Genomic DNA, 22558 nt, shown 5'->3' with positions numbered 1-22558 from the left:
TTTTATTTTAAGAGAATATTTTTGATAGGCTGTATTTTTGTTGTATCTCTTCACTAGGTTATACTGCTCAATAGATTAATACACAGGCCTTGAGCAACCTGGTCTAGTGTGAGGCATCCCTGCTCATGGCAGGGGGTTGGAACTGGACGATCTTAAAGTCCTTTCCAACCCAAACCAGTCTGTGATTCTGTTCCAATAGTGGGACTTGATCCATGACAATTTATAGATCTGTTTGGGATAGATACCAGTGCAATCTTTCTCCTAACTGGAGATCAAAGACAAAACATGGACACACTCAAACAGCAAAACAATGTGCTGGTAGGTATACCCCTTATTAATCTAAGATAGCTCTTAAGTGCTTAGCAATTTGTCTGACAGGCCATATGTTACACAATTCCATGAAGAAGCAGAGATGTTGCTGTAAATAAGAGAAAAAATAAATCAATCCTGGTTTTGAGGGAGTGATGACCAAGAACTGCATTAGCCTTTCGTTGAGTCCAGGTAAGGAATAACTGCAGAAGGCTGTTTGACAAGAATACTGCCAACCACCTTAGTTTAGGATTTAACAGGACAATACCCTCTTCCCACTGCCAGAATAATACAGATCTATAGAACAGTAGCTGCAGAAAGACTAGGAATTATTGGAAGAGTGTCCCTTCTCCTTGAAACTGCTGCACTGAAGAAGCATCGATCTTTTCCTCAAGGGAAACTCTGAACTGTCCTAGTTTCAGTCACTAGTAGCCGTAACACAGGACAGATTGAAAGCTCTGAGGACAGTCAGAGCACAACACAAACTCACATGAACCAGGCAACCAACCTTAAAAGGAAAAACTACATCAATAAAGTAGACAGATCAGGGGTAGTTAAGTGCCTGGCACTCCATGGCTCAGCATGCAGTGCTCATTTTAATCTGAGCACATGGCATTACATGCTGCTTTGAGACAATCTCAACATGACTCATTACAGGCTGAGGCTACACTTCACCTTTTTACAAGTTCACAGATTTAAGCCAAGTGACTACAGCCTTCAAGGTCTTGGCAAGTAATGTTAATTATGCACTACCAGATCTCCCATATGTGGGGACCACATGTCCTTTCTCTTCCAAACATGCTTTAACTCACTAATCCAGTCTGCACAGCTTTACAAGGAAGTTGTTTGTGCAACTCTATCTTCCTGGAGATGCAACTGGAGAATTAATGCTTTGGGTAATCCCCAAAAAGCTCTTAACCATATGCAATTGTTGGGCCTTTTTAAAAACTATGACTATTCAGGGTCACTTAAGAATTTTTAGCAGCTACGTGCAAGAAACTGCCACTGGCAAATGCAGCTTCCTAAAATGAGATGAAGACAAAGGCAGTAGCAACTGTCTCCTTTTCTTTATATTCCTATCACAGAAAAAAGCACCACAAACACTGCAGAAGAATAATAATACCTCTAATAACTGAAGGTATCAGGTCCTGAAAAATTTAGTTAGGAGAACCTCTTCCCTTCCACTCTAACCCTTGATGATCCTCCTACTACAGGAGCGTGTAGTTATGCTGAAGTAACTGAAGGGTGCAAATAACATAGCATGAAGAATCATTTGCACTATAAAGGCAGATATAAATGGCGAATGTCACATTATATTTAGTTTAATACTGTACTGCTTTTTCTTCATATATTAATAGTTTTGCATCAGTAAACTCCCACTGAACTGCCCTACAATTCTAAATTCCCTTCCATTGTGCTATTCCCACTTCCATAGTTACTCCCGCAGCTGAGGCCATGACTGACTTCTCCATTCTCAGCCAGCCTGTGGCCTTCTGATCCTGGGAAAAGACAGAGTGAATACAGAACACTAAATATTGCAGGCATGCCATTCTTAACAGAGCACAGTGCAAAGCGAGACTGCTGACTGTTGTGAGAAGTTGTTAGGTACACTGTTATGCTGTAAAAAAGCAGAGTAAGTACATAAGCTTGAAAGACTCTGCATCATGCAAAGACATCACCTAATGCTAGTACAAAAAGAAGCTGCAGACCAAATTCACCCATTAACGTTTAACAAATGCAACAGAGATATACTTAAGACAGCTCAGTTTGCTGGTTACAGAAACCTTTAAAGTGCATGATTTCATAGCAAGCAGTAGCTTGGAAACAACGTGTGAGTGGTGGGTACAGAGTCTTTGGATACTGGCATAGCTAAAAATGCCACCTTTAATACGGTACCATGTAAAAATCAGGTATCATGACTTTTAAACTTAAGAATCTCAACCTACACATCTCTGCATAGTTTTGAGAATCAAAACACATGGAGCCTGGGAAGGAGAGACAGGTTTCAAAGTGAGCGTGGCATGGCACTATCAGTTCGAAGTCCTTCACTTTCAACTTCCTTCAGCCACTCAAGTCATACTAAGCAAAGACTTTTCAGGGAAAGATCCGACCTATACAGCAGGCACTAACTCAGGTAGCAAAAAGTATTTTCAAATCATAGGTGGAACTTGCAGGGTGAACAACAGGCAGGAGGGTGCATGGAGGACAGAAACGGGCAACTGAGTATCCAACTTCAAATGATAACACTGATTTTGGAACTGCTTCCGTTTAAGACAGAACCCACTTTATGCTATCAAGTGATAATGCAAACATTTGCCATGATGTGTTTCTGAGAGCTCTCAGATTCTGGCCTCCTTCTTCAGCTAAATTAAGATTAAATTCTGAGCTAAACTCAACACCCTTTGCCCCAAGAATTAAACATCCTCTCTTTCTACCTAGTAACACTCTAAGTGATGAGCATTACCTGAAGCCACAAGATACAGCAGCTTGAGAAGGAGGAAACTATAACGGTATTATGATAAATATGTCTAAAAGGCCCTCATGCTATAGCAAATGTAAATAAAGTGTAGCAGCCCCTTGCTGGGACTATCAAGACAGTCATAGCTTGTAGGGGATCAATGAGTAAGTGAAAGGTGCATTTGGAAACACGAAGTATTGCACAGCTCTATGTTTTAACACACTATTGTAAAGGAAACGTGATGCTTTTGCTTATTGTTTGTGTATATGAAATCACTATAGGGAACTCGAAGTGACTGCAGCTCTCAGAGGCTTAAACTGTGATGCAGATTTAAGCAAGTTATTTAATCTGTCCATAAGCTTACTATTAAGAGTTGCAAGCGGAGTTTCTCTTTTCAGGTCAATCTCTCCTCTACAGGTCAACCTGCTTAAAGGTCTAAGCTTATTAACTTTGTAAGAACTTAAGTGCTGGGGACAAAGGAAAAATCCACACACTTAAAAGATTAAATACCTTTTCCCCACGTTTTATTTTAAGAGGGAGATGAAATAGAACTTCTTTTCACATGGTATAGGGTATTTGTACCACAAGAGGGCACTAAGCCCATACTTAAAGCAGATGATTAAGCTACTGCTGTTACAGAGTCCTAAATTCAGAAGTATGCATTGCTTTCTCAACCATACATACTATATAAAGGCATCTGGATATCTTAATGGCATGCTCATACATTCATAATGTACTTACACTGCCTCTACTTCCAACAAAAGACAGTGAGACTAAAGAAACTTGAAGCTTGAAACAAGTTGTGCTTCATGTTTGAAATACCATCAGTTTATTACTACTGAAGTTTAAGACTGAATTTTGATCTTCTCTAAAAAAATCTGCAGTGCATGAGCTCATAATGAATTGGAACAGTCAGAGGCAAATGCTTACTGTCAGACAAAAGTGTTTTGAGTACACATGACTTCTACTTGTCCAAGCAGCAATTATCCTTATACACGTAAGGAAAAGTCCTACACAACAGCTGTTAATAGATGCTTCAAAGGACAGCTGACCATCACACTAGAAACGTGTTTCAGGTACATTATAACCATTTTAATAAGGCTTGACAACATCTGAATGGTCACATCAGCCAATAACGGGCCACAGGATCAATCCCTTAGGCTTTAGCTGGATATTCTTCTACAGACCTTACCACATGCTAAAAGCTCCTTGCAGATTTTTAAGCCATAAAGGTGTGTGGAACAAACCCTGGAAATGCACCATTTCACTATCAATCAAAAATAATGATGGTTTTCTCTATTAGCTTAATGAGCAGCACAAAGCCAAAGTATCTCATTCCTCCAGAGAGTTAACCCTGTTTTTCACATTTAAGTTTTTACACTTGTTATGCAACTCTCTTGGTCCCGTTATTTGTGTGCCAGATATGTGGCTGCTCAAGTTATATGTCAAGCAAAATGAAGTTTCTGCTACTTAACATGCTTCAGGAACTGCCTTGCCAGTAACAGAACAGTTGATCACTCAGTAGCAACACCCTTAACACTGTCAATAAAAAAGCATTGGTCTGAGGTTTTTAATTCCTCTTCTCATATGCATGAAGTGAACTGGGTTTGAAAAACAAGTTTATCTCTAGAACAGAGGTAAGTTAGAGAAGAGAAAAATGTACCAGGCAGCAATACAGACAAGAGCACATAAGCAAGTAACCAAGTCCTGTGCTAACAGCAAATGTCCCAACATGCTGGAGTAAATTCCTACTTCACCTATACAACAAGCACATAGTGTCATCAAAAATCAGACTATACATTCAGACTTTTGATCCCATATGCCATCAAATACTAGCATATAACTCCCACTGACCATTTGCTGGATTCTGCCAGCAGCTCATGGTAGCAGAGCAGGTAACCCCATCTCTTAGTAGTAGGTTCAGTTCTTGGGAAAAGATGCTTTAGACAGGCAAAGCAAAACCACAGCTATCATGTGGGCCTACAACCCAGAGCACAGGCAGCCCTACTGCTGTTACTTTCAGATACAGTGATTGAGCACTTATCCATGTATTTACAAATGCGCTGCTTTAGCTCTATACTTGAAGTCCCATCCAGAAAGGTGTGTGAAAGAAGTGTTCAGTTTGCATCTCGTCATCAAAACATGCCTCCCAGTCTGTCATGGAGCCACACAAGAGCAGATTATGTAGGCTATATGATATTAATGTTTTAATAAATGCTGTAAGTGCAATAAGTAATATGAAATATTAGCATCTGAATACAGTTTGCATTTTTAAGGTTCTGTTGTGGTTGAATAATTGTATGTAAGGAAAATTCAAACTTACAATCTCCTTTCAACTGTTTTCTTTGGACTGAAGGATGAACAGGAGACCTCCAATATTTCAGGATACTTGTAAACGTGAAGTGTGATTTCTGGGTATGTATTCTTGTAATAATTCTGGTTTTGGAGACTTAACCTCCCTTACACATAGCCTGTGAATGTTCCTCTCGAGTCAGCTGAAGTTTACAGTGGGAAAAAAGTATTTCCCCAAACCTTATAAAAATAAGACAGGCAAATCCACACGTCCATTTTTGAGATGAGTTTTGACTTAAACCACAAATCATCATCAAGGTTGAATTAACAAATGTGTTTATTTTACACTCTGCATAAGAATGGACAAAGAACATTTACGCTACTTGTCAGGTTCATACTTTCAGGTTTCTTGCACTCAGACAAAAGACGACCTAAAGGATATTATAAATAGAAATGAGAAAGAAAGAAAGATTAAGACAGGAAAAGTCCCAGAAAAAGGCAAAAATAGAGAATAAAATACTTAAACACTGGAATACTGAAATTCAATGAGAAGAATTAACACGCTAAGGCATATTCAGCTCTCTCTTGATTTAGCAGCCTCACAAGTTCCTTAACTATCAAAACCAATTCCAATGTACCAGATGAACACACTCATGCTCACTTTGTTAACCTGTGGCCAAGTGAGCAAGAAAGGAAAGAAGGACTTTTGATACAGGTTCTTCCTCAAACTTCCTAAAGTATACATTATATATATATATATATACACACACACAGTATACAGTATATATATATATATATATATATATATATACAGTAATAGTTGACCTCAGAATGAATACCCTGGATCAGGAATCAGTGCAAACAGCAGCCAAGACTTAGCCAAACTAGAGCAGTGTATTTTTAAGTAATATGGCAAGTTTAAGGAAGAAAAGCATACAGAAGAAAAGAAAGATGTAAAAGATCATTCTGGAGTTCAAACAGAGCCATTGCTCATTGCCGTCTCAGTCCTGTCAATATAATTTTAAGTTACTTTCTGCTTAACTTCAAAATAGAGTGGCTGTCATTAAGGTTTGATTGGATCAACTTTAACCTTGCAAGTTACAGCCATATTTAAAAGAAGATCTTAATAAAAAGCAAACAAACACTGAATTTTATTTCCAGAACAGTGGAAGTGTCTCGTGATGAAAGGTGCAGGTTTCACTACTGCTTACAGTATGGCAGGAGTTCTAGAAGAAGGGCAATGCAACATTAAAGAGATTCAATGAAAGGTACCAGTGTGTTACCATGATACAAGTCAGTAACAGACCCATCAGCTGGCCCATAGTATACCACTTGACGTGTTGCAGTTAGCCAAACAGCATTAATTTCTCTGCACAACTGATGTGCTGTGAATCACAGCAAAAATAGATAAGACCATAAAAGACAGCATTATTCTAATGGCAGAGTCCTGGAATTTCACCTACAATGGCATCATCCATATTGTACCAGGAGATACAATGGCCTCTCACCTGTTTAGAAAGTTTAATTCTAGATGCTAAATCAGACATTTCCCCATGTCTTTCCACTGGAGAGGGAATTAAAAACCAGTAATTCAGAGGAAGTTCTAGCACTACTGAAAATCAAGAGCATTTCTCCCATATAAGGTTTGAATTTACAAACAAGATTATACGGAGAGATACCTTAGTAACAATTTTAGAGAAGGGATCGTCAAGTACATTCATAAGGTCCTTCAAGACTGCTCATGAGCAGCGTTTTAGCCATATGCATGTACAGACCAAGTACTTGAAATATTCAGTGGGACTGACTGAAACAAAAGAATCCATCTCCAAAACATAGTACTGATAGGTTTTTTTTTAACAAAAGTAGCCAGTAAGGACAATAAAGCGTTCTATCTCAAATATTTGGAAGGTTAAGAGCAGTGACCACATACCCCATATAAACAAAATTACATTGGCAGAACACAGCCTGTTCTGTAAAGACTGAACACTAGAAAATGACATCCGAAGTACTGAACACACTGAAAGGATATGAATTAAAACAAAACTGCTATTTACCACATTCTTCAGCTTTAAGAAATCACATCTGTCTGGCTGTAAAGTTTGAAGGGATGTACAAAGGGTCTGTTGAGTAGCCTAGCAGCAGCAGCTGTGCACTTCCATAAATACCATAAATGAATCCAGCATTACCCATTTACCAGTAAGAGATATTGGTGAGGCTGTTAAGGTATTACTGACACACTCAGGAAGTTATTTGCACTCAGTGGTAGCCCTCTAAATATTTAAGAGGTTATTCCCAAACACTTCTTAGTGGACTGTAACTTTTCCATTAAAAGCAGTGCCTCAACCTTGGCCCTTACAGGGAGAAAGCACTATAAAGGGAGGACCCTTGGAAAAAAAAAGTCATCATGAATCTCAGGTGCAACACCCAAGGCAAACAGACACTATTTCACTTGTGGTCCATCTTTCAGCAGTTGCTTACCACTGCACATAGAAGAGGTGATGTTGTACAGAAAGGGATAGAACTGCAGACAGCGGATCATCTTCAGGCTGCTTTCACACTCCAAGCATTTGGTCGTCAAATCCAACGCATGTCTGAAGGCCTGAAGGGCTCCACTGATGTTGTTCAGAGCCAGATATGCATTTCCTAGGCTCAAAAATGTCAGCGGCTGCGAAGAGAAAAGTAACATAGAATAGAATCATAGAATCATAGAACATACCCCAGCATAAGTACGTTCACTGTTTAAAATTGAAGCCAACTAGGAAAACCCCTGTCAATCCACACCCTCCCGAATTTGTCTGGATAGAATTTAGAAAACTTCTAAAACAGGGACTGCCTATTCTTAGAATGGAGAACTAACAGCTTGATGCATTGGTGCTAAACAAAAGCTGTTTTGACATAAGGTTGTGTTCAGGATTCCATCATCCTACAATGAAAAGCAGCTGTTAAATACACACAAGCTGAAATGAAGCATTAAATACTTACTTATAACCCATCACGAACACAGTGCTTATTGCACAGAGTAGCAAAGAATTAAACTGAAATGCTTGAAGACATTCTAGAATGATTAAGAGTCAGCAAATCCATAAAAGTATTACTACTGTCTAGCAGGACAGATGCATTGCATTCATCATGAGTGCTCAGGATTTACTTGAGCAGAACTTGGTTACTGAAAACACCAATGTCACACTAGTCTAGGAGTATACATTTATGTTTACTTTTAATTCTTTATAAAACTTAATATTTTTGTCCACTGCTTTCAGCCAGTCTCCCTAAAATAGGTATTTTTTACAAAGACCAAATTTTACAAAGACCAAATTAAACACCTTTTTCACTGGGCAGAATTGAATTAGCGCTTAAATACAGGCACAGAGTAAAGCATTACATTCTGTTTGTTAACTGAAAAGACTTTCGCTTAGAGAAAGCAATTTGCTGCAATTAACAGCATAATGCTAGAATAATGACTGTAATATTGTAATTTAGAAATCATTTTTTTCCACTGCAATAATTTTACATTCATTATCTGAATGCGTGGAGACTGATCAGCAGCACAGGATTTTTCCAGCTCCTCTTAGCTCGTATTATTAAATGCCAATCAGAAAAAGGCACAAGCTTTTGCTGATGTAGCACATCCTTCACTCCCTGTAGCTATAATTCACTTTTATTTGTATTTACTTTCCATTATACTCCAGGAAATACTATTTAAGTACAAATTCTCCTGCTACGTTTTTTGATACTATAGGTACTACACGACTGAAAATGCCTGAAAACCTAGGAGCAGGCATTATTATAACAAGGTAGGACTTGCCAATATTTCTGAAAAGTCCTATTTATACAGCAAGGTCCACAGGATCCTTCAGCTCCTCCCCTCCAAGGCTGCGTTTTCAAGTGTTCTTCTTAAGGCACATCATTCAAGTATGGTTCTTTCTACAGTTCCTTTCTGCACTCTTACCTGCCACCCAAATGGGCTAGATTCCTTTCCAACAACTGCAAAACTGTTTTTGAATGCTACACTGAAAAGCCTTATTCTGTTTTTAGCTTTTTTATGTGACTGGTGGCCCAGCAGGTTTCGGCTCTCTGCTTATCTAACTACAGAGGTAGAAGCAGAGGGAAAATGTCACATGAACTTCTTAGTGAAGCATCTCAAATGTAACACCAAAAAGTACTCGTTAGAGAAAAGGTGTCTCCTGCCAACCCTCCTTCCCTTTCCTTGTCATAACTGTTCTGGCCAGCCCAGTAGTTTAAACAGTTTATATAGAAACTTTCTGTGTGTCATAGGTAACACCCTACTGAATGTTTATAATATTAACATTCAGAGGTACAAAAACCTGGTTTGAATCTGTGGTTGAAAGTAAAGTCACCCAACAACTAGAACACAGCCTTTCCCCTAGGTATATATAGACAAAATCTAAGGATACATAAAAGAGTACAGATAAAAGCCAAGTGGCATAGAAAGATGCCTCTACAGCCACAGACCTTGGTAACATATGTGCTACTTCAAGCTTTTAAAAATCAAGACACAATACCGACAGCATTACAGATCTCTGTTTTAGAAGAAAGTGCTGCCAAAACACTAGGATTAGATTCCTTAGAAGCACTGCTGATAATATAGGTTTGGGAAATAAAACATCTGTCATCTAGTTTAGAAGAACTTCTGCTCTAGATGTTCATGTTCTCAGCAACCAGCATCACCTCCAGTACAATCAAGGATCTGTTGCAAATCACAACCTGGAATTTGAACTGTATGTACAGCTAAGTAAGCACAAGTAAGTAACACGTACTTAAGAGTATAATGAAGGAAAAGACATACACTGCTGAATGAACACAAAAAACTATCATCTTACCTCAGAGGCATTGATGGCCAAAGCCCTCAACAGGAGCCTGCTAGCATCCAAATGAAGACCATAATGAATCAAGAGGTTAGCAAGATTGACGAGAGGGATGTCCTGATACTCATGTGGAGCCAAATTAAATGCTTTTTGCAAACAGGTGATAGCAAAGGTGCCATTTCCAACTGCACGCCAGTACAATCCAGCTTCATTAAGCACAAGCCATAGAGGACCTTCCAGCTATAGGAGAGTCAGAGAGAAGAATGAAAACACCTGCAAAGAGGTGTTCAAGGAAGACATAATTGCCTGCTCTTTGGTAAGAAACAAACCTCACCATTGCATACTACCCTATTAACTAGAGACAAATTACCCTTTGTTGTGATTGCTAGCAGATTATTCAATCTGCTCTACTCAAATTTATGTGATTTACAGTCTGAACTGTAATTTAGTAGCAGCTGTTGCTCACACTCTCCTCATACGACTGCCTTATACTGTGACCACAAAATCCCTTAAAATATACAAGTGATAAGTTAGCTTGCTTCAGGAAGCAACATTTGTGAGCCACTTTGTCTTAAAATTACATTAATACTGACCTAGGTATAAATGTTACAATTTGAAGGGCAGGCAGCTTTTAAATTGCAGTTAGATGTGCTTCCAGGGCTATATCCAACATTGAGGTTTCTTGTCAATTTAAGGTTTCAGAGCTGGTGGGTTTCTTAGATTTAGGTATCAATTTGTCTTCTGAAAGTTGACAAGTGACACACACTAGATACTGTTTAAAGATTATAAAATAGCAAGCAAGAAGTAAGGGCACATGGAAGAATGGAAGAAGTCTCAAATAGACCTTGAATGTTCCTTCCCCTTCTTTCACCTATAATAGAATGAACAACCACTCATCCTAGAGGAGAAAATAGGAAACTTTAACACACTGACAACTGGACAGAGCAGTGTAAAACATCCACTTTCAGAATGAGCAGTTTGAAATGGTTTAGAAACATTTACATTTTAGTTTTAATACTTCCACCATTCCATGTTACCCAATTCTACACAGTTTGAAGATGAGCGTGACGACAGGAATTAAAGTCCAATCTAACCTACGTGTCTAAAGCCCAAAGGCATGAGGAGGAAATGTGCAGCTAGGATTAAAGTGAAACAGATAAGGATCTTTACAGCAGTATTGTGTTAAGCCAATAGAGCTGCCATTATAGTAATACTGTGCTGAAAAGGTTAACCAGCACAAAGATTTTCTTCCAGATTTTAAAACCAGCCTCATACAGAAAGATTCTACCTATGGTTCAAGATGAACTGGAAGAAATCAATTGGATGTATTATCTCTTTGTTCTGAGCACCTTACATAATCTATAAGTCTAAGAGTATTTATCCCCCCTATTTTGCAATGCATTTACATAATATTACTTGCATGTTACTCATGCCAAACTCCACACTGAATTACACTCCTCACTGATTACACTTCAGATCTCAATGACCTTTGTTTAACTAAGTTCTCAGCAAGTTATTAGCACTTTGTCTTTCCCAATACAAAGATAGCAACTGTGGCACTCCTGCTCTAGAAAGTTTATCATTAGCAGAACAGGCATGACACAACACTGTTCTTACATCAGCATCTAAATGACCAGGAAGTTCAGACTTCAACATGAAGGCAACAGACTACTAGAGATAAAACCAAAATACCTATGCACAGCAACAGTAAGACATTAGACATGTACAGGAGTGTTCTGAACAGCATAATAATAGGAATCAACTCCTACTATTAGTTCTTCTTCTGGGTAGGACAGGTGCACATAGTAAATGGTACTGATTTTAGACTAAAAACAATACATACATACACCGCCTTGACACGACTTGTACAAGAGAGTTAATTTGAGAAGTATCAGCTTGACACATCAAAAAGAGTCAGCCTCCATCTCAATGCTTCCTGTCATTTACTTGTGATGATTCTCAAAGGCCCCACGCATGATGGAGGTGGCATTCCACAGGGTGCGATACGGATGTACAATCTTTGCCCCACAGTGCTAATTATCCTGACAGAAGATTGACAGATAGCTGGATTCTTTGGAGGGGGGAAGAGGGGAAGGTAGGGTAGTGGGAAGGAGAAGGAACAGCAAAAGGCAGGCATGTAGGGAGGGGCAAAGATGGAGGCGTAGTTCCAAGCTATTTCTCTCGGTTAAGCAAACAGCTGCAAACAGCTTATGTATTGCTGCTCCATGTCCCGCAGTCACAAGAAGAACAAGTAACTACAGGGCAGTTTGCTGCACATTAAGCTGAATTAAATGGCTATTTCTCTATGTGTTTGTGCTTTACTTGTAAATATGGATTTTTAAGTTAGTTTTATTTCAGTTACTGGCAGCAAATAAGCTTCTTTCTTGCACATCACTGACTTCTAAAAACAGCCTCAAGTAAGAACTGTGAATTTATCTCATGCTACAGTTTTTTACATACCTTCTTCATGGCATGATCTAGAAATGCTCCTATCTTCGCCTGTGAAATAGTCTGATTGTTGATACGAGAATGCAAAACCTGGACAACAAAGATTTATGTTTTTAAACAGCTGAATGAATTTTACATGATATATCTACATCAGTCATTCAAGTCTCACTTCCCTACGTCTTCTCTTTAATAAGGGGGGGGGGGGGGAACCTTAAAAAATATTGTTTTAAACAGATGATGACAACATATAATGATTAAAGCAGCCAATCTCCAGAAAGCAACGTGAAGGATTGATCTTAGACTGGATATAAGGAGGAAATTCTTTCCTGTTAGGGTGGTGAGGCACTGGAATAGGTTGCCCAGGGAGGTTGTGAATGCTGCATCGCTGGCAGTGGTCAAGACCAGGCTGGACGAGGCCTTGGGTGCCATGGTTTAGTGTGAGGTGTCCCTGCCCATGGCAGGGGGGTTGGAACTGGATGATCTTAAGGTCCTTTCCAACCCAAACTATTCTATGATTCTATGATCTCAGCCTATAGTTACCAACTCGGTAGAATACAGTAGTTACTGGAAACCAAAGAAGATGAATCATGTGAAGTGACTGTTAGAAGTTTTAAAAGAAAGCAGGAATTTCAAATAGTAAATCACATTTTCTATTCTGTGTGCTTTTGGTTAGCATTTGAAAGAAATCATAGAACCACAGAATGGTTTGGGTTGGAAAGGACCGTAAGATCATCCAGTTCCAACCCCTTGCCATGGGCAGGGACGCCCCACACTAGACCATGTCACACAAGACTCCATTCAATCTGACCTTGAACACTGCCAGGGATGGAGCATTTACCACTTCTTTGGCCAAGCTGTTCCAGTGCCTCACCACCCTCACAGTAAAGAACTTCTTCCTTATATCTAACCTGAATTTCCCCTGTTTTAAGTTTGAACCCATTACCTCTTGTCCTATCACTACAGTCCCTGATGTACATTCTGAATGCCAAGTTTTCCCTTTCTCCAGCTTTACAGAAAGTACTTGTTCTCCTTTTTTGGAAGTACCAATTGGCTTGTGATATCAAGCAATGTTTTAAATATCAGAATCTTTCATGCTCAGAGTAAGATTTTTAAGGCAATAAAGAAAAGACCCAAAAAGAAAACATCTCTTACTTGTCTTGCTTGATCATCCGGCATCTTGAATTTCAAATCTAGATTACTGTCTAGCTCCTTGAGCAGTATGTTTAGAGATTCATTGTTACGAGCATCAGTAATGGAAGAACAGTCTGGTGCCTGGGTTTCCCCATGCCCAACAGTATCTCTCAGGATACTCAGGACTGGCTGGACTCTAGCAGTAAGGAGAACCAAGAGAAATCAATACCATGTTCTGCACGTCGCTGATCTATACATGTAAGAATCAGCTATATCAACTGACAAGCCTCCTACTGTAGACTGCCACGAGACATGAGCTGCAAACCAGGCGAGTTCAAGCACCACCCTTTCCTTGAAAAGTCATTCATAAATAAGGTCTTTACTTTCTATTTTTAAGCACAGAATACATGCAAATACTGGACAATGCAGCAGAAATAAGACACAGAAGGTTTTCTCATTATAATAATAGTCCTAAACTTCATACAGTGATTAAATAGATAAGTGGATGGGAACCTTTGCTTTAAGACATACTCAGTACTAGAATTAAACCCACTATGAGAAGAAAGCTTCCTTACTATCACTATGATAACACTGAGTACAATAGTATAAAATTGCATTGATCTATGTAAAGTAGCTATTGCAATGGAGACACACTTATTTTTATCCTATGTAATAATGAATATTACTGACTATTCCACAATTAAGATGGTTTGTTACCTCTGCCCCAAAGGAATAAAAGCCAGGGCTTTCAACTCCTAATCCTTTTTGGTATTTTTCTGGTCTTTGTAATTTTCTGTTATCATAACTAAAGCTAAAAGGATGCATGCAGTGTACAACAGCTAACTGTAGTTATTAAATAGATACCTCATTTTCTCTCTCAAGTTCTTTTTAACTTAAATATACTCTACAAGACATTCAGACTCGTACAAATCCTAATTCCTTTAGCAATACTGTAGGTATTTCATGCATTCACCCTGTACTAACAGTCAGGGAAGAATCACCAAGAAATTGGATCTGCTACAGTTACAGCTAAGACAACAATAAAGAAAAACACCCTCCTCCTGTGGAACGGGCAGAAAAGAAGGTGTGAACACATCTGTGCTACTGGTTACTAACTGCATCCATCCTCTCCAGAAAGAAAATACTGAGACATCAGCGTGCAAATTTACCACTATAACTTTTAGTAATCAACACTTGCCTGAATCCCCTGTTTTCTGGGGGCAAGAAGTAAGTTGGGAGCTCTTCTGGATCAGGAATTTTGGGGAAAGATTTCATGCACTCTGATCGTTGAGGCCACAGAATATGCTGTTTGTCCTAATGGGGAAAGGAATTATTTCTTATTAATTTCTCAACATTTTTAATATTCTAATTAACTTCTTTCACATAAACAAGGAAGGATTCACTCTTTCACAATTCCTCTTTAAAAGGGCAAAGCTTATGCTCTTCACTCACTCTATTGGATTCTACACTCCACACTGAAACAATCGAGCGAGCAACAGGGGAAGACTGCAGTGACTGGCTGTGGTCGCTTTGGTTTGCATGAAGATCCAAGTTCACAGATGTCATACTAGAAGTTGAAGAGTCTTCACCAAACTAGAAACAACAGAAAACCAGTACTTAATAAAGAGATGATATATTACTGGCTGAATTGCTGCACATTATTTTTCCCTGCCATTTGTGTGGTTAAGCCTCACTGATGAGCTGAAATTTGGGTAGCAGGAAAAAACAAACAACAGGAAATTTAAGCCTCCTGATCCACTCACAAGTGAAAAGTAATATTTATATTGTAAATAGGTTAACAATGAAAACAAAAGTGCAAATCAACAAAAAATGCTAACAGGTACCAAGCAAACACTTCTAATAGACCACAACCAAAACCTACTTATCTAGACTGCATAGCTCTAGTGCAAGTCAGGGTTACTAAGGCTGATGACTTGCAAAATTATCTTGATAATTAGGGCTGTTTCCTGAACTAGTTAAGTGGAAACTCCAGAACATATCCCACATTACAAAATACATGAAACCACAATCTTTAATTGGAGTCCTAACACAGCAGCAGTGTTGCTTGGGTGGCTATCGTTCCAGATTTTCAGTATCGGTGCACACCTTGCTTCCGAAACTTCTCAATATTCCTCTATTAGTTTTTCCTTGGTGCACTGTTTAATTCAAGGTATACAATCAGCAAATACTCACAAACCCAGTCTAACACCTTATTTTTGGGCTCACTAGATTCAACACCATTGAGCTCTGCTCCTCCACTTGCTAATTGCTTAAGGCGGTTTTGTGCTCCTGGTAAGAAAAAAGACTGAACTGGAAAGAGCATGCAAAAGTTGCATAGCTTGAGTCATACAACAGTGTGTTAAACTAAAGAAACCCTGATCCATTTTAAGGCTGTGGAGACAGAGATTGCTACAATATTTTAAGCACAATTCTAAGCTGTTATGTTGGAATACCCTTTCTACTAATGAGTAATTCTTGTTCCATATAGCACACGAACATCAGAAAACTCACTCCTTAGAAAACCTTTGCCTCTTCTTTAACATTAGCTGCCTACTGCTTTTTCCTGGCCTCTCTGAAGGAAACTAAACCAGAAAATTAAACATGTTTTGTTCTTGCAGTATGTTTATGTAAGAGAAAGCTATACTTACTATAAGGAAATAATCTGGTTATTCTACGCAGGTTGAAAAAGCAAAGGAGTCAATATAGAGGTGGTTGATAACTCATAGGAAACTAAGACTTTGGACTAAAATAATCTTTAAAAACTCAAATAATTCTAATAGTTCTCCAAGTTAAACAAAGTCTTACACAGTAAAACCTCTAAGTTCCTATAATTCACGGATGATCTCAGCTTGTATTACCAGCAAAAACTAGCACTAAATGCTTCAGTCTGGAAAAGAGACTGAATGATTTCTCACTCCAATTACCACACTCAAAAAGTACCCCCTTTGTCAAGCCTCAAAACAAAGAGGGAATATTTTGCTAACAAGGCAAATGAGATGCAACTTAGAGCAGTGGTATCAATTCACAGACAAACCTGTACATATTCCACATTCTCAAAAATGTCCCCACGGTGATAACGAACAGGCTGGTCCCACTGGCAGTGCAAGCTATGCTGCTGACTGCCCAGTCTACAGATCTGATGGTTCCCTGCAGAGCACAACACAATGTCTACTACAAAAGTGAGCTTTCTGAGGAGACAAACACAGCAAACAGTCAACCCCTCCAGCCCCAGTTTGGTCAACCCTTTTTATTTATTTAATCAGCAAAGAAGAAATTCCATATTCTTAGAAAGATGCAAGAACATGTTCATGAACATATTGCAATCCCTCATTTTAATAAGCAAAACACAACAGCCACTCAGGGCCATCTATATATATACAGAAGTTATGTCCTGACATTAATCTGAATACATGCAGTTCTTCATTGCTATAATGAGCATGAACTCTAAAAAGCTGTACCTAACTGAGCTTCTTTTGCCATCTGTGTCTCGTGAATGATGTTCCTCAAGATTTGTTCCTCCTGGATAAGCTTGTACTTGTCCAAGACATCTTGTTGCCTAAGGTAATGGTCATGCTGCTTCTGATATTCCTTCAATTCATTTAATGTTCGCTGAAGTGATCTTAAAAGTTCAACAGCAGAAAAGATTTACTTTGAAGGCTTTTTAAAGTATCAGCTTTTCCTACAGTGTTGCACATTTCTTAAAGTATTCTTATGCATAATTTTATTGCACAAAGAAATACAGTTGAAAATCATTATTCTATTTGGAAAGTAAATAACTGCTCCAATAGAACAATAAAAGTAAGACTGTACGAACTGCAAGTAGGATGCTTCTTTAGTTACCTATGCTGGGCTTCCAGTTTTTGCTCAAGTTTTTGCTGACATAGGACAGCATGCTTCCTTTTTACTGCTTGCTCAAACCCTGGTTTGGCTTGTAGAGCATGATCATAACACAGGACTGAGTGGTTGTACTCTCCAAGCATCTGAAGAAGGAGAGAGACAGAAAGAATTAGCCACTGTCTGGTGATCTTTCATTAAAAATAGTCCATTTTTTAAAAAGTCATTAACTCAAGATTTTAATTTGTGGTAACAAGCAGCCTGTCATTTCTGAAACTCAAACCACTGTATCTACTAAAGGAAGGCTGCAGGAGAATATCCCTGGGATATGAAATGCATGTGAAACACAAGACACTGTTAAACAGTACAGCTTTATAAGTCAAGACAGATAGGTTAAATATTATTTGGTTTTCTACAAATCTTGAAAAATAAAGATAGTATTTACTGCATATATATTTCCCAAAGTGTAATAGCTGGTAAAGAAGTCGCTGTAATCCAGAGCTGCATGGACCACGATAGCTGCATCTGCAGAGAAATGAGCTCGGTGCAGAATATTTGCCAAATTCACCAGTGCAATATCTTTATTTTGCCTACAAGAAGAGAAGAAAAAACAGATATTAAAAGCAGATCCAACTGTTTAAGAATCATTCCTTCAGTAGTCATATATTAAATATGTAATTTGATAGAAAAATGTCTAAACTACATATATACCTAGCATAGCATATAAAGACTAAGAACAAGTAACATGGCTTATTCCTCAGGAAACTAAAACCTGTTTAACTAATTAGGATAACCAGGAAAGCAATCTGAAATAAATCTTTATGGCAATTCTTACCTTGAAGAAAAATGAAGAGCACGCATGGCACATTCTACTACTTGGTATGGCTCATTCTTTATTCGCCAGTAAAAAGAAGCCATATTATAAAGTACCCAGGAAGAAGAGTTCTGCAGTAAAGAGAAACATGTTAACTGTACTAAGACATGAACTAAAAGGTTAATCAGGTCTTTAATTACGATGGGATAGAAAGCTGAGCACCAAACCTGCTCTCAGTTATCCGTTTCCTTTGGAAAGCTGCCATTTGGCAATAGTTGTGAATGTTCAGGAAGAATGAGCTGGCATATAAATGTAGTAAAGAAACTCCTGCCTTTCAAACAGGTAAAATTCAAGATGAGATTAAATGAAGCGACAGTAGTTCAAGCAGCAGCAGCTTAGCTGGCGCTGAGTGAGGGTTTCTGTATCTTGCAGGAAAGACCATACACATTTCAGTACTATCCCTTTGTTCTTCAAGTTTTGGTTTAAAAGCTTACACATTTTTGTTTAAAAGCTTTTACTTATTACCTTGACAAAGCAATGAATGTGGTTTGCCAGACCACAGAACACATGGTTATTAAAGAGATGACAGTCAGTATCTTTCTAGAACTCTTTTGGGGCATACAGTAAGATTACAGTTTCATACCTTCATTAGCCCATCATAAATACGATGACCTATTTCCTCTATACTTCTTCCCAGTCTCCGTGATAAGTATGTGAAGATTGGATCTTCTTTAGGTAACAAGGGTGCGGAAAGATTAACTCTTTCTTGGACACCCTAAAATAAAAATTGAATATAGGTATTTGCTAACACTTCAGCTAAAAGCAGAGAAATAGACACAAGAGCATGACCCCCAGGAAAACGTAGAGCTTGGGTACTTTACATTCCTATTGGCCTTTCATATCAAGATCTTAGGGACTTGATAGGATAATGCCACCTTTGACACATGAATAATACATATTATTATAGATAGGCAAATACCAGAAGCAGCCAAAAGCAGCCTCTGCCTGTGAATGCTATAGAAGTATTTATTTCTGGTAACACTGTGTATCTGGCAGCTATTGATTTCAGTAATGATCACTGAAGCACTTAACTCATGTTTGTCAGATTACAGGCACACTCTGAAAGCATCCCTACATCTCTTGCTTCCTTCCACAACAACAAACATGCTCCTTTTGAAAGTACATCCAGACCCAGGGACAAAGCTAAAATACTTAGTTCCTGTTTAGTCTGTAAGAAAATCCTTATTTGTAGATAAAAAGACTTATAATAAAGTAAGTACCGAGATATAAGCACTACAGCAGCATCTGCATTAGAAAATTTGCTCATATGATACTGTTGACAAAACCAGGTTTTTTAATGCACCACACTTCTACTGTAACCTTTCTCAAGCATATGAACTTCGTACTAGTAAAGAACAATTATCTCACCTTCTAGGTCAGAACTTGACATTCAGACACCAAAGAGACAGTCAAGTACGTGAGGAGCTGCCCACAAGCCTGCAAATAATTTTCTGACCCTCAATTTTCATAGTTTAATGACCCTGTCACGCACTCTCCAATTTCAACTGAAACAATTCACAAGTTCAAAGTATTTCTAATGAAAGCTACCATTTTACTAGTGAGATGTGTGTTATGAAAAGACAAGACTTCATTTTCCTAAAAACACCCTCTAAAATAAGGCAAAGAATCGGGACCTGTGGTCTGATGGAACTGTCTTCCTATAAGCAGGGCACAAAAGAAGTCTGAAACTGTCTTGAAAGATTACAGTATCTTTCAACCTTCACTGAGAACTGCCAGAAAGAGTTTTCTATTCCTCTTCATGATAGGGGAAAAAAAGCCATACTTGTATTTACTCACTTACCCGTAAGTGCTGAAAAGCATGAATACTGTATGGAAGATCTAGAACTTTTGTACAGTCTGGCTGCTGCAGGTCTGGAGGGACTGGTGACTTTGTGTCTATATAGTCTTCAGGGCTGAGGACATAACGTAACAGAGTACACTTCATATTAAAATGCTGCTAAAGTTCATAAGAGACAGTATTGCAGTTGAGAGACACAATACTCTGATTTGACTTACAAAAACCCTGGTTTTGAGCACATCAGACCATGTCTGATGCCTTCCCAGATTTCAGTTGTATCAGAATGTCACCACTATAGGATAAAGCAAACAAATTTCTGTCTGCTTTAGACAGAACATCAGCATTTGGATAAACTCCAAAATATATCAGTGTAAATCTAGTGTATCACTACTATGATTAATGATCTATCTGCCAGGCAAATGGCAACGCATGCAGAAGTCTCTTCAACCGAAACAAACCCTGAGTATTAGCAAGAAGCCCAAATGAAGGTATCTTCAGATAAAATTAATCTTTTCCCACTTCAAGTACTCATCTGATTGTGTTATTATTAAAACTACGAAACCAAACCAGTCAGCCCTGAAGATGAATTGCCAGTGAAGCTGAATGTCAAGCTGACTGTCCATGCATCCCTTACTTGCTAAACACAAGGGATGAAATATGACCAGAAGGTTCAACTGCTTGGTAATCAAAAGCATTTCATTCACATTGAAGTCAAGCCAGTTCCCAATACAAGACGTGTCTCTAGCTCAAAACATCCAAAGCACACTCTGGCAAATTCAACCCTCTTCTACATGATGCATGTCAGTTTAATTCATGTTTGGTCGTATCAGTTCAGAGTTACAGGAACAGAACTGACTGGGAGCCTGGGAACAGAATTGAGAAGTTCTAGGGCATGGCTAACATAGACAGCGGGAGACAGCATTTCTGTGTTGCACCCTTTCATAATCAGTGGCAGAGGCTGTTTCACTTACATTCCACACTAACACAAAATAAAACAACTGTCATCTGAAGGAGAGTCAGTGATAGCATTTTTCTGTTTACTTGCTTTTAGAGGTTTTGTTGATCCTTTTTTTTGTTCAGTAAAAAACTTGAAATATAAGCATCTTATTACCGGATATCTTTGCTCTCTAAAGTGATGTACGTGCCATCGTAAAGATCTAGGTCCCCCAAGGGCACCTTGGCTTTAATGCAGTCCGGATCCTCTTTATTATGCCTTTGTTCCAGCCCTGTGTCTCTGTCCTCGTTTTCCTCTATATGAATCTTTTGAGCAACTAACTGTTTCTGTAGGAATAAAACAAAAAGAAGAACGTATACACATGAGAGCAAACTCTACAGGTACTACGAGTTCAACAGTGCGACTTTTTCCTTAAAGTCCATTTGAAGAAAATCTAAAAGCTCTCTGCAAATTTTGGGAATATTTTCCTGTATTTTATAACATCTGTAGGACATTTTTTGATTTAGATGGAATATAAATACTTTCATTAGAGATACACAACTTGAACAGGACATTATCTCTCCTGCTGTACCTAAAAAGAGGGCTAATAGCATTTCAAATTTATAGCAGACCATTCAGAAAAGGAAGAAATAGTTGTTAACAGTACGTCAACTTTTCAACTGACCCTTCTTCAGTTTAAGAACTCATGGAAATAATAGAGATTTCAAACAAAATGAACTTAATCACTCAGCATGCTAAGTACAACTGAGGTGGCAGGTTAATGCAAGAATTGAGACTAATTTATATAGATTAGCTTATGATGTGCCTTAGGAGCTACCTGTTGCCCCATAAAGCTCATAGGTATTGATTAGCAAAAGCGGTGAACAGACTAATGATCTGTCACAGCACAGTAAGTTGTATTTCAGTCTCACTAGGTCTGTAAATTGCAAACTCATTAAATATCATCAGGATTTGTGTGTGTGATGTAAAGAAATCTGCACTTTTAATTAAAGCCATAATTACACAATACTATGCAATACCAGAGATATATACAAATAGTAGCAGCTTGCAGATCTCAACAGTAACTTCTGCTGAAAGTCATCTGTATGCCACAAATTGTAGACTAGTAATTTCCAAGCCCACAATCCATGTCCTGAAAAGCTTGTAACTTTTGTTCCATCCACAGCTAAAATGCCCATTGCCACAAAAATGAGCATACCTCGAAGAGAAAGGCTGGCTGAATACAATCACATAATAGGGAGCCCTACTTCTTTCTCCTCCCTTCCACGTCTCCCATTCACCTAAAGCTACCTCTGGTGCTCATCTAACTTCCCAGTTAGCTAGTTATGCCAATCTGACAATACCAAAGCTGACACAGAGAAAGGAGTGCATGGGCAGAAGAAAGGCTGTGACCTGTTCACTTGCCCAGCCCATGCTATATTTAAACTTTACCAGTTCGAAGCTCATTAAAGCCCTTTTCAGAAGGGTGTTCTCAGACCCCTTTTCAACAATAAATGGGCCTGAAGAAAAACAAGTGACCTTCTCTGTACTCTTCTGGAATACAGCAACAGAATCCATTACCTGAATGACTTGACTTAAAAATGTTAGGATTTATGGATAACAACAAGGAATGGTACAACTGATAACCTGGACA

General features: G+C 38.5%; 1 protein-coding gene across 1 annotated transcript in view; it reads right to left on the bottom strand.

Annotated features, from left to right (window-relative positions):
* TTC17 (tetratricopeptide repeat domain 17) overlaps nt 1-22558 on the bottom strand; it is a 60699-nt gene that overhangs the window by 23648 nt on the left and 14493 nt on the right. Inside the window, exons 3-16 of the mRNA XM_061462098.1 lie at nt 21082-21251; nt 19974-20085; nt 18756-18887; nt 18134-18243; nt 17744-17888; nt 17305-17444; nt 16923-17083; nt 16499-16611; nt 14917-15057; nt 14663-14778; nt 13486-13660; nt 12346-12423; nt 9901-10125; nt 7538-7724 (exon numbers count right to left, since the gene is read on the bottom strand). Of these exons, the coding sequence (XP_061318082.1) occupies nt 7538-7724; nt 9901-10125; nt 12346-12423; nt 13486-13660; nt 14663-14778; nt 14917-15057; nt 16499-16611; nt 16923-17083; nt 17305-17444; nt 17744-17888; nt 18134-18243; nt 18756-18887; nt 19974-20085; nt 21082-21251 (2005 nt within the window). The remainder of the gene's footprint in view (nt 1-7537; nt 7725-9900; nt 10126-12345; nt 12424-13485; nt 13661-14662; nt 14779-14916; nt 15058-16498; nt 16612-16922; nt 17084-17304; nt 17445-17743; nt 17889-18133; nt 18244-18755; nt 18888-19973; nt 20086-21081; nt 21252-22558) is intronic.

Source organism: Pezoporus flaviventris, unplaced genomic scaffold (genome assembly GCF_033815535.1).
Source record: "Pezoporus flaviventris isolate CSIRO_AGI_PZ_B2104156 unplaced genomic scaffold, CSIRO_AGI_Pfla_v1 ptg000035l, whole genome shotgun sequence".
NCBI classification, from domain to species: Eukaryota; Metazoa; Chordata; class Aves; order Psittaciformes; family Psittacidae; genus Pezoporus; species Pezoporus flaviventris.
Note: the sequence above shows the minus strand (reverse complement) of the source record. Positions and strands in the feature narration are given on the sequence as shown.